This window comes from Danio rerio, chromosome 5 (assembly GCF_052040795.2).
Source record: "Danio rerio strain M-AB ecotype USA chromosome 5, GRCz13ab, whole genome shotgun sequence".
NCBI classification, from domain to species: Eukaryota; Metazoa; Chordata; class Actinopteri; order Cypriniformes; family Danionidae; genus Danio; species Danio rerio.
Genome location: NC_141025.1, coordinates 19797827 through 19810921, shown reverse-complemented (window position 1 = coordinate 19810921; position 13095 = coordinate 19797827). Strand labels below are relative to the sequence as shown.

The 13095-nt window shown below is 37.7% G+C and overlaps 1 protein-coding gene across 2 annotated transcripts; it reads right to left on the bottom strand.

The window, feature by feature from the left end:
* Nucleotides 1-2482: 2482 nt before the first annotated feature.
* On the bottom strand, nt 2483-12912 carry pgam5 (PGAM family member 5, serine/threonine protein phosphatase, mitochondrial). Of its 2 annotated transcripts, none has more exon segments than NM_001007323.2 (6): nt 2483-3889; nt 7037-7170; nt 8458-8546; nt 10228-10353; nt 10712-10884; nt 12407-12912. In NM_001007323.2, coding segments are annotated over 6 exon segments (870 nt in total). In that variant the 5' UTR covers nt 12604-12912; the 3' UTR covers nt 2483-3738.
* Nucleotides 12913-13095: the final 183 nt, after the last annotated feature.

Genomic DNA, 13095 nt, shown 5'->3' with positions numbered 1-13095 from the left:
GAACCATGCAAGATGTTACAATGATAGGTTGTTGGCAAGATGGCATAAATACTTACCGGAGAATATTTTCATGAGTTTTCTCCAAATTTATCCACAACCAAGTCATTTCATATATTTTTAAATTCGTTCATTTAGCAACTCCACTCGCTTCGTCCGTTTTGTCATGACAGTTAAGCCTACTCGGGGTCGCCCCCTGAGGTTGCAAATAACAGTACAATGGTGAGCTTGTCAAGTATGAAAGCCTCTGCAACTCATGGCTGTACGTTAAAAACTGATGGTTAAGTTTAGGTTTAGGGAACGTGTAGACGTTTATAATGATAATGGTTGGGTTTTTGGGTTGTGGTAGGTAGAGACGTTAATAACTAATGGTTGGGTTTAGGTGTGGAGTGGGTGTAGATGTTAATAACTGATGTACAGTGCCATCTTGCTGATAACATGGTTTGACATGGCTCCATAACTTCCAGTTACGCCCCCAAGGCCCCTTTATGTTATGCCCCTGTCTAGCAGTCCGCAGACAAACCCTACTCCTGACAGTAGCCGATTGCATATTTCATTGGCTGACGCTGCTATGATGATTGCGTCAGCCCCAACTGCGTGCACACGCTGCGTGCACACTAGAGTTTGTCTGTCGTATGGCACTGCAAAAAGGGGCGGTATTAAACAAGATTATTAGACATAAAAAATGGGCGATTGCTCCATGTTTTAAATTTCTGTCCAGAAAGGTCATGTTTTAATCCTCGATTAGTCTCCCGCAGTCAAGTGATGCGATTTTGCAGGTCAGAGTTCACCAAGCTTGAACTTTGCACTACAGCACACTGGGAAACTTGACGCATGACCCTGCGTTTCCGGTCTGACGCAGATCTGAATGGAAGTCTATGGGAGGAAAGTCAAGTGTGACCACAGTTTGGACGCTAAACTCTTGTGTGAATCAGACGTTATTTTTATGACATGTGCATCAGCCACGGCAAGGGCTATGCGAGCGCGCGAAAGCTGTGCCAAACCATAAGCGTGTGCTTAAGTAGAAGTATAAATCAGCCTTAAGCACAGTTGTGTCTTAATAGTGTGTGAATATATTCAGCCTCTAATGGTAATTTTTTATGATTACCCCTGATCAAGAGTCTGCAAAAACACTTTGACATTCTCACTTTGTTCGTGTCGAAGGGGAAGCCCCACCCATTGGCGATATTCTTTTCCTCATTAGAATAAACAGCCCTGAGTGAGCAGCAGCTGCCATTACAGTTTTATCACCGTATCTGCTGAGGATACTTTCAAAAAGATTTATGGGAGCGCAATCGTGTTTGAATTTAAAGCGACAGTCACCAAAATGGCACAAGTTGGATAAAAGTCTAAAAAGGCAGTTTCAAAAAATATATTTGTGAGGTTTTTTGAGCTGAATCTTCACCTACACACTCTAGGGGCAGGGAAAGGCAAACTCAGTCCTGGAGGGCCGGTGTCCTACAGACTTTAACGCCAACACTCATGTTGCGTCCCAATTCGCATACTTCTATTACACCCTAAAAGTATATACTTTTTCGGGGAAGGAAAAATACATACTTTTGAGTGTGTAACAGAAGAGTATGCAAGCTTTGGGGCATATTACTTCCTTGTTACATAGATCTTTATGTTGCTTAGTTATGAGCCCTGTCAATCATCCACACATCACCCACATTTCTTTCATATTTAATTTCCTACTTTATTAGAGAAGCAGAAGCAGGATAATCTGCCATTCATGAGTCTTTCATGCAGAGAAATCTCGTCAGATCTTTGGAGAATTCTGCATTCAGATGTTAATCTCCAAACACGTCTATATGTAAGTTCAGTATTGCTTTTGCAGATGAAATATAACATAGAAAACGCGATTTAAATATTTTCCAGTGGGCTTGATATTAATTGTCAGTCATACAAACATCTTTACCGAAGAGAGGCTTCGGTACTATTTGATGGTTGGTCTTACGCGTCCACTATATTTGTAGTTTATTTATACTTTTCACCAGCGTTTGTAGTTCTGATCGAATTCACGTCTAACGCGCTATGTACTGTGGCCAATATCCGCGATTAGAGTCGATGACTATAGAATACAGGGACTGTGTTCGAGTATGGACGGTTCTACATATCGAATGTTTACCGGAAATAGTAGCTTAAACCATCCGGGAACTTTTGGCATACTCGTTACAACATACTAAAATTAGGACATACTGGTGTAGAGTTTGCATGTTTTCCTCATGTGGGTTTCCTCTGGGTGCTCCGGCATCCCCCACAAATCCAAAGACATGTGGTACAGGTGAATTGGGTAAGCTAAATTGTCTGTAGTGTGAGTGTGAATGAGAGTACATAGATGTTTCCCTGTGATGGGTTGCAGCTGGAAGGGCATTCGCTGCATAAAACATGCTGGATAAGTTGGCGGTTCATTCCGCTGTGGGGACCCCGTTTAATAAAGAGACTAAGCTGAAAAGAAAATTAATGAAACTCTAAATGACACTACTGAACATCTCAAATGAAAACGTTTTACTGCCAGTTTTCTTGTGAACAAAAAACAACATACAAATATTAATACTATCTTCCTCAACCTCCATATGGCAAGAATCTCACATTTATTCTTATTTTTTAATCAAACACACATCTTGCCTCTAAAAACAATCATAAACACACAACTCCCTGTAAACAGTGCAAACACACACGCCAAACATCTCGACAAGGCCTCCAGAGATTGCGTCCTGAAAAAAAGACATCTTCTAAACAGAATAAAAAGTACACTTGCTGGTTGTTTCCACCGTTCAGTTATGGTTATAGATCAAAGCATGGCACAGAAGTGTCTAATTCAACAACAACAAATAATAATAATCCTTAAAAAAGTACAAATTTCACTCAAGACACTTATGGAGAACTGATCACCACTCTTAACAGATGATATAGTTGCAAAGAAAGTCCTTAAAGTGATAATTCACGTAAGAATAAAACTTTCCTCGCACTCAAAAGTGATTATAAACCTTTATTTCCTTGCTTCTGTTGAGCACAAAACAAGATAATTTGAAAAATGTTGGAAAAAAGCTGCCAAAGAAGAAACAAAAAAAGAAGTTAATGGCTGTTTTTCCCCACATTTTTCAGTATATTTTCTACAGAAGAAAGAAAATAAAAGTTTAAACAACTGAATAAATGATGACATTTTGGGGTGAACTCTCCCTTTAATTGCAGCTTTGTATGATTAAGAATGGTTCTGTTATGATTTATTCAGCTGTTCCCAACCCGTTTGAGTTTCTTTAACCTGAACACAACATATTTTTCTTTCCGTGGATGTCAATGGCTACTGGTTAGCAACTTCTTTAAACAAGCATCCATCTGAAGGCAAGTATGTTCTAATCTTTGGGCAAAGGAATTTCTTTAACCAACTAGTTCAGTGTTTCTTAACCACATTCCTGGAGGGTCACAAGCATTGCACATTTTCCATGTCTCCTTAACCAAACACACCTGATTCAGATCATTAGGTCATTAGCAGAGACTGAAAGACCTGTAATAGGTGTGACAGACAAAGGAGACATCTAAAACATGCAGTGTTGGTGCTTTTCCAGGAACGTGGTTTAGAAAAACTATTTGGTGAATTTAAATGGCATGTTTGTATTTCAGTAAATTATTAGCTGAGCATTTATGGAGATGTTTTGACACTTTGCAACTCTATCATCCATTCAACATATCTGTGATCGTTTAGTTGTGAAGAGGCTGTGCTGGTCCTGCTGGAGAAGGTCAGGTTCTGGTGAGTTTATCTGGAGGCATGAAGCCGGAGTCTCCCAGTGCTCTCAGAGACACTCGACCGCTGGGACGGACCGTCAGCCAGGTGATGCTGCCGTTGTTCAGGCCCAACCTCAGCCAGCCTTCTGGAGGAAACTGCAGAGCCCTGGAGAACAAGCATGTACCTCCATTCAACATTGGGTGAGTAACTTAAAAAAAAAAAAAGAAATTTATGCAATTACATCACTGAAATTGTTTTTAAATTGCTTTTCTAATTACTTTGTATGAAAAGTTACTTAGTTAATCCATAAGAAAATGAATTACATGACTAAATACTACTAAAAATCCCCAAAAAACTAAAGCGTACACAATAAATATTAAACTCCTACTTTTTTTTTATTGGAGTCAAACAGGGCCTTTTACTTTGGTTTAAAAATAATAATATTTAAAACAAAGTCACATCAAAATGTTTCAAATTAAGTAACACCATGTTCCATACATTGGCATACATTTGTAAAACATTTCATAAGCCCCTTTCACACAGTGATCCCAGAAAAGTCTGTATGTGTGAAAAGGGCTGTTGTTTCTAAAGCACCTGCAGTGGTCAGATAAAAAAAACAAAAAACCTTTAGTTAAAAAATGTACTTAACATGCAAAACAATATCTATCCAATGACTTGGTCTCCATTTATATCTTAGATTGTCATGAACTCATTTATCAATTATTAAACATATGTGATTGTCTAAATGATAAATGTTCTTTAGTTAAATTAAATCAGTTAAATCTTCTGTTTATAATGCAACACTTTAGGGATTTCCTGGGTCTCTTCTTTGCAAAGGAGAGCACCCTCTGGCCTTCAGAGATTTACTACTGATCACACAACTGTGCTTGAAAAAAAAAAAAAAAAGTCTAATAACTTAACTACTGATAAATTGATAAATTAAAACAAAAGTGCACTTTAAAAACTGCTTTCAACAGTCAGAGTTTTCAGGCCCCCCAAAACACAAACAAACTCATTTTTATATTGAAAATGGTGTAACAACCACAAAACGCTGTTAAAAACCTGAATTATTTATCCAATCAAATAAAAAAGCTTTATAATTGTTAAATAATACAAGAATCTAATGAATATATATGAACGAATATATGAATTATTACTTTATCTATACATGTACGTATACACAATGAAATTTCCATAGCATTGGCTCTACAGTTCCAATACAAATGTTATTTATAAAGTATAATTTACAATAGGCAATTAGTCATAGTGTAAAAAAAGTATCTAATAACTAAATACTATTATTACAAACACATTAAGAACAAATAGCCCTTTGAAATGAAATGAATATCCTTGTGGCAAAAGTTGCTAATGTGTTGTCTGCGGTGTCACTAATGCCTGACGGTGCTCGCTCAATCGGTGCTCGCTCATGTGAGTAACAATCACACAGTGTGAACTATCAAAGACGCGATCTGAGAGAATCGCAGATGAGTGGGATCGGCGATCACCTACAGCCAATGAGAGAGCAGCATCCACTAGTATGGCTACCAGCAGGGCAGCAGGAGGTTGGGGGAGCTCATTTTCAGTTTATTTGGACCCAAGAAATAGAGGAAAAACTAGTATAAACAGTGTCCGTTTTGACGTGTCATCTGAGCTAATAGAGCTATATCACAACTAGGTCGAAAAAAAATAAAGATGAGGAGAAATTGCTAATTCCCTTCAAGCCCAGGCAATCAAGCATGTCAACATTTTATACCCCATTAAAGGCTTCTTACTGTAGATAATAACAAAAAAATATATATTTGTTTTTGGTTGTGAGATGTAGTTTGGACAAAGTGGTCTCCTATTCTTCCTATTGTAAAGTCATGCAGTATGAAACCCTGTCGCTGATCCATCTTGCAGTGTAAACAAAGCAGCGACAAAACGCTAGCCCAGATAGTCAAACAGTGTAAAAACATCTGTAACAGGATTACTTTGAAAATCATGCAGTCTGAACTCGGCATAAGTGGTTTTGTCACAATTATAAGCAGTTGCTAGGGTTTGCTAAATATCCCTACTTCCATGTCTTATAGTTTTTATGCTTTGAGTTCTTTCAAAGCAAGTCTATAGGATTATATAGGGTCTACTCACACTATGGCATCCGTACCGTGCCCAGGCCTGTTTCCCGGATCGTTTGAGAAGTGTGAGTGCGCTGAATCGGGCTCAAGCACGGTTCACTTGGCCGGCCCTGGCCCGGTTGGAAGAGGTGTGCCTGAGCAGGGTTCACTTGGGCTTTGGCACGATACGCTTGTGTGTGAGTGCAAAACGTGTAAAACCCCGAAACTGAAAGCGAGACGTGACTTTTAAGGGGCTGTTTCATATGAATTTATTAATCATTCTTACTGTTCAGTGAACGCAAACTGCCGTAGTTTATTAAAGATGAGAACTCCTCACAGCACGACAGCTGCGCGGCTTCAGCAGACCTCCTCATTCCTGCAGCACGAGGGCTTTATGATTGTTTTTGAGCGCCAAAAGTGGCGGATCTGTTCGGTGAAATATCTGACTGCGTGTCACTGCATCCCTAAGGACTGTTTGGCTAAATATTTGACTGCATGTCACTGCATATCAAACGACTGACACGATATAACTAGAGAAATCTCCACTGTGCTGCTGAGTGAGAGAGCGCTTCTCACTGAACAGCGCAGCAGCGATGACGTAAGCGTGCCGAGGCCCGTTTGTGGTGTGAGCGCGGGCCGTCGGGGGAGACGGGAGGGGGGACAAGCGTGCTTTGGCCCGGTTCGAGGCAACTGTACCTAGTGTGAGTACGGCCTTAGAGGTATGAGCAACAGCGATTGCCATTTTTTACTCAGCAAGCACCACTGATCAAATCAAAGGTTGCAAATAGTTTTTCATGAATTCCAAGTATTCAAAATGGAAGCCATTTCCAACACATAAGAAAAATATCATTCAATGGTGCATAATTATGAGACTTAACTCATACATATGAGATAAAGTCAGAATTATGACATGTTTTTGAAAAACTATTTTTAAATGTTTATCATAATTATGACTTAGAACCCATAGTTTCAGCTTAAATAATGTCATAATTAGACCTTTTTTACGTCAGATTTATGTTTGACTTAATTATTTTTTCTTTAGTGGCAGAAGAGCTTCCCCAAAACATTTGCAACCATACACACAACAAAACAGAGTGATCTTAGCATACTTACGATTACAATTACTTTTCATTGACTGCTTACAAATGTTTTAAAATCTTAATAAAGCACAAAAAATGAAATATAAAGAGACAGGACTGAGGAGCAAGCGACCACAAACCTGCACACAAAATAGCGGATGACATTAGCATGACAGACGATAATCTCGTAGCTGTCCTCCTTCTGCTTGGCGTCAGCTCGGTGGATGTAGCGGCGAAACGCAGCCTCGATCCGAGCGCCGTCCTCATGGTACTGCTGAAACCAGCACAAGAGTTTCACAACCATCCACATGAGGAGAGGAAGGACTCCACAGCGCAAGCCTCGACAAAACCACACTTAACATTCTCCATCAAACAACAAAATAACTATTAAACAAGCAGGAGTGTTTGATGTTTGGGTTTTGTATGCTAACAATAACCTTAGTGTTGTGCATTGGGTCAAATTTCTGCCGAAAGTATCGCGGTCACAGATGGAGAAAGTGTAAATCAAAAAAATGAAAAGAACCTTTTATATTATAACACGCATTGGATTATAACAAGCTTAAAAACCTTTACGGATATTTTATTACGTCTAAACTGTTTTGAAATGTTTTAGTAATATATTCTCCACTTGGCAGTGATCTGCGTAATACAATAAAATCCACATAAAGCATCGGGTTCACTCAGATCAGAGTTAGTGAACAGGTTTTAAATTTTTTTTAACTGATCTCAGGTCAGTTTTATGAGTTTATAGGTGTTTTGATGAGACATTTGTAAAATGAAATGTAATAATAGCCTTTTCTGGACTGTTTAGCAGAGCTTACCACGGAACAAACAATATATAAACTTAGAAAATGAAAACAACACAATTTATGCAAACATTTAATATTTTATGACATTAGATGATAAGATAACTGCATTTATAGGTTATACTTCGAATTTAAAGTTTGCAACATGTCTATGTTTTGATGCATTTAAAGTGTTGACCACTAGGAGTCCATAGCATTTGCTGTTTCGACCGCTTTGAAATAGTAAATCAATTCACCAAATTGTAATGGCATATTTTGAAAACTGAAGCGCAGAATGTGGAAAAGAGTGGAGAGAGACCGTAAGCACACACAAAAATAATAAATAAATAAATATATATATATATATATATATATATATATATATATATATATATATATATATATATATATATATATATATATATACACGAGCAAAAATTTGATTTTGTTTTAAATTTGGAAAACCTTGAATTCAGCAATGTAATTTTAAACAAAGTTTTGATTTTTGATTCATGCTAATAATATTTTCATATGTTATGTTGGTGTTTCTTATTCTATGTTTAGTTTTTGTGCGTTATAATTTTACGGGTGTGTTTAATTTATGCTTATTATTTTACAATCTGTGACTGCAAAAATTCTGGCGGAAATTTGATCCCATAGGTTTGTTCTGTTATGACCAGCGTCATCAACAGAATCTCAACATACAAAGATGATTAAAACTAGCCAAATGTGGGTACTGATCGACTTCAAATGAGGAAGTAACACTCTGCACTGACCACTGCCTCAGGTTTCCAGTGAGTGACTGGTGGGACAGGCTCTATCGGTGCCCCCTCTCGAAGTAAATCACAGCTCACAAGCTCCACACCTAAAACACACATGGGTTATAGTAAGAAACATGGCAAAATTAAACAGCAGTCTGGAATAAAAAAAAACAACAGTACAGCTTGAATCAAAAAGGTGTGTTTTGTATTTTAAGCAAGGTGTAAAAATTTATACTCCGTCATCTGTTTTGTCTCTCCAAAGTTTCAGCTCAAAATACCTCATGGATCTTTTTTGATTTGATCCTATTTAAATAAAAAGCAAAAATCTTGTTTTGTCACTTTAAATGCAAATGAGCTGCAGCTCCTCGCCCTTGTTGTAGATATGGGTGGTGTCTTTGCAAATATATATATATATATATATATATATATATATATATATATATATATATATATATATATTTTATATATATATATTTTTATATGTACTTTTGAGCGGAGTCTTGATGCAGACTCTGTGCAGTAGCAAGCTGAGCTGCATGCAATGCTTTTAATGTGCACACCTAACCCCACCCCTTACCCTACCCCTCGCAGTGAAGTTACTAGCTCCATTTAGTGCATCGTGTCTGACATTGCATCTCTGAGATATGCGGTCTCAGCTAGCAAATCCAAGTCTGCATCCAGATACTATTAGAATTTTTAGGCATGGGATGACACATTTCCTATCATACACAGTGGCTGATTCTCAATTCCAAGAATGCAGAGAACGGGCTAGTATTCTGGTGAAGACCGGTCTTGCCAGGTCACATCGGAATAAAGAACTAAGGAGACCGCAAGAATAGAGAATGCCTCCTGTGATAAATGAGATGCTGCAATCTTCCTGATGGTCACGTGACCTTCACGCATCTTTAATGAAATATTATTTAAACATAATAGCATTCGTACAACGATTTATTGTTTTACCCCTTTTTAAAATATATACTATGCATAAAGACTTTACAAATATATGATACAATACAAATAGACTGATTTTAATATGAATTTCAACAAATAAACACCCTTAATGTGTTTATTCCTTTATTAAGATTTTCATGGTGAAGTTTACTTTCATCGTCTCATTTAGGGAAACTTTTGAGGTAAATAAGTTTAATCTATATAAATTGCTGCGCTTTCCACCTCCAGTTGCAATGACTTGGAGCGAGTTCAAAGTCTGCATCGGTGCGTTCTCGATATCAAGAACACATCCGCGAAGTTTCACGTGCCCTTCGGTCTGGAGTTTTGGAACTGAACTTAGGCGGATGATGACATTACATGAGAACTAGATCGCTGAAGAACGCATATTGAGAAACAGCCACTGTTTTTTATCACAATAAAATAATTTATTCGCTCACACCTATTCACTAGAAGACTTATAGGCTAGTCATTTTGGGCTTTTTGGCCAATTATAGAGCTTGATCGCATCCATGTCCAATCACTTTGATAGCATAAAGGGGGAAAAAAACAATGTGTGACAATTGTTTGGTGCTCTCCCCTTAAGCCTTTATTACCGTAATGAATGCACACACTTTGACAACAAATGTCTTCCTTCAAAAGTAATCAACGTTACGTCTCTGTATATTTAATTCATTAAGCTAGTCACAAGAATAGTTGTCTGCATAATTATGAATACGTCTCTTCCATTCACCTAATGTTATTTCTCTAATCATTAATTGATTAAATTATCACAGGTGACGGTGGGAACTACCATCTTGGCTAATGTTTTAATGTTCGCTAATAGTGAGACCGTACCTGGCAGGTATTTGCTGATGATGTTGGCCGTCTCTGTCGCTCTGGTCATGGAGGAGTGAATGAGCGTGTCGTACTTCAGTCCAAATGATGCTAATCTCTGTCCTGTAAATTCAGCCTGTTCACGACCTGCAAGATAGACGCATGCATGCCATCAATTTTGTGGATTAATGCATCATCTGATATATTAGGCTCAGCAACATCCTTTTAATATATTTGAAGGGATAGTTCACCCAAAAAAATTTAATTCTGTCATCATTTTCTCACTCTTGAATTTTTTAAAACCAGTGTGTTTTTTTAAGTTCTGTTGAACACAAAAGAAGATATTTTGAAGAATGTTGAGAGCCTGTAACCAATGACTTACAGTATGGAGATGTAAAATAACCTGGAAATCAATAGTTACTTCAGAAAAAATGTTTTGATAATGGAATGATGACAGAATTTTTATTTTGAGTCAATTATATCTTTCAAGCAAAGGGATCAGTACCTAAAGGCGTCAGGAATCTCTCTTTATCTCCATCACCCTTGAGGTTGTACTGAGAGTGTCGAATGAGAAAGATGTGGCGTGTAGCTCTGGGTTTGGTGTTCTCTGCGTCTTGACTTCCATTTTCGCTAGTGCTTTCCTTTCTCTTTCCATTCACCATAGAAGAAGGTTCACGTCTGAAAGAGTCAGGAGGCTTTTTAAACTTGCCATTCACAAAATTAAACCCAATGAACGTGAAAATAGTGAGCGAGCGGAGTTTGAAATCACAGTATTCAGATAACAATAGTAACCATGTGACAAATCTGTTTAGCTAATATTCTGAAAGACTTGATGGAATGGATGATCTCTGGTTAGGGAGATTCATGAATGGAAGGGATGGAACTTGTATAATAAAAACATAGCAGATATGCCTGAATTAGATTCATACAAGCGATTTTCTTAATATGTAGATAATTCTCTTAAAAAGACTGTGAAGTTAACTCATTCAAATGTAGTATTATGCAGCCTGGAGCTACAGTTCATCTTCCAGCAGGACAATGATCCAATGCACACCACTAAAATATCAATGGAGTGTCTTCACAACAACTCGGTGAGTGTCCTTGAGTGGCCCAGCCAGAGCCCAGACCTAAATCCTATTGAACGTTGCTGGAGGGATCTGAAAATGGCTTTACACCATCGCTTCCCATCCAACCTGATAGAGCTTGAGAAGTACTGCAAAGAGGAATGGACAAATATTCCCAAAGATGTGTCACGCTTTTGGCATCATATTCAAAAAGACTTGAGACTGTAGCTGCTGCCAAAGGTGCATCAACAAAGTGCTGAGCAAAGGCTGTAAATACTTTTCAGCTTTTTTATTTGTAATATTTTGCAAAAATTTCAAAAAAAAATATTTTTTCACATTGTCATTATGGGGTATTGTGTGTAGAATGTTGAGGAAATAAATGTATTTAATCCATTTTGGAATAAGGCTGTAAAAAAAAAAAAAAAAAAAAAATGGAAAAAGAAGCGCTATGAACACTCTCCGGATGCACTGTACCCTCAAGTGGTTACAAACCTTTAGGAGTTTGTTTTTTTCTGTTGAACACAAAAAAGATATTTTGAAGAATGTTACAAACCGGTAACCATTGGCTTCTACAGTAGAAAAAACAAATACTATGAAAGTCAACGGTTACCAACATTTATTTTTTTTCCAAAGTAACTTACCTTGTGTTCAACAGAAGAAACCCAAACAGATTTGTTACAAGTGTATGATGAATAAATAATGACAGAATTATAAAATATATCACAAATTGTCTATGATGATGATGTTTTAGGTCGATTTAGCCCATACATTTCATTGTTAAACGCAAAAATAATTATATATTATGTATTATGCTCTAACAGGCTACCATTGTGAATCAGTAGGATCACTGAAACGATTTAAATCACTGCCAAATACGGTGCTTAGTGGTTAAATACCTGGATCGATGTCAAAGCTTACAGGTTCAAGCTTAAACTGGGTGATCTATTAATTATCACCACTAATCAAGGCGTTTAACCTAATTAGGCTGCCCCATAAACACTAACCAACACCTGCTATGGGTTTTTAACATGGCTTTACTGTTATACTGAACTTGCACCATATAGTATTCCTCCATATAACTTAAATATTACTTATATTCAATAATAATTAATCAGAAGTGACTCTTGATTGCTTACTTGTCCCAGTTATAATCCCACCCGTTCGCAGTGGGCCATGCCGGAGGATGCGCTGCGTTTACGGCTGCCAGAGTTTCTGTGACTCGGCGTCCCTCTCCAAAATACCCATTTTTATCAGCCACCACCGCCGCACACACGAGTACTGCGGATCCGCCAGCGAACCCGCATGCGAGACTTAGCGCCCTCCGAAAAGACATGCTTCAAACCCGCACAAAACACCGGAGTCACCGCGGAGCTGCTTTTCAGCGCCGTGACGCACAATGAGAGAGTCGGACTGCTTAGGAAGTGCCGCTGTTTGCTTCTATCTCACAGCGTCGAACAAAGAGGACGTAGAAGTCCTGCTGTTTCTAACATGTGCTTTCTTTTCCCAAAACCTGTTTGAGAGTTTAATCCAGTAGAATATAGTTGGTTTTAACACAAAATTAACTTCCTTAAGCAGAGTCACGACTTCATTTGTGAAGGCAGCGACAAAAGACAGCCGCACGACCATGAAAAATAAAAGCCTCCATGATATAATAGTAACACCTTTTAATACTAGCATGTTTTGTCAGTATTATTTTTATTTTAGCTATTAGATATATTAAATGGTTTTAGATACATTCTGTGTTTATTTCAAGCATTCAATTTGAATAAACAAAATAAGTTAATTAAATAAAACAATAGCTAGGTAATCTAATGCTATTGGATTA

Excerpts from the sequence above, each read along its gene's own strand:
- pgam5 (XM_087251824.1), bottom strand. The coding sequence starts at position 12,603 with ATGTCTTTTCGGAGGGCGCTAAGTCTCGCATGCGGGTTCGCTGGCGGA. Across the intron at positions 8,547-10,227 it reads CATCAGCAAATACCTGCCAG|GTGTGGAGCTTGTGAGCTGT; the intron begins GTACGGTCTCAC and ends TGTGTGTTTTAG. Across the intron at positions 3,890-7,036 it reads ATCCGCTATTTTGTGTGCAG|GGCTCTGCAGTTTCCTCCAG; the intron begins GTTTGTGGTCGC and ends CTTGTTCTCCAG.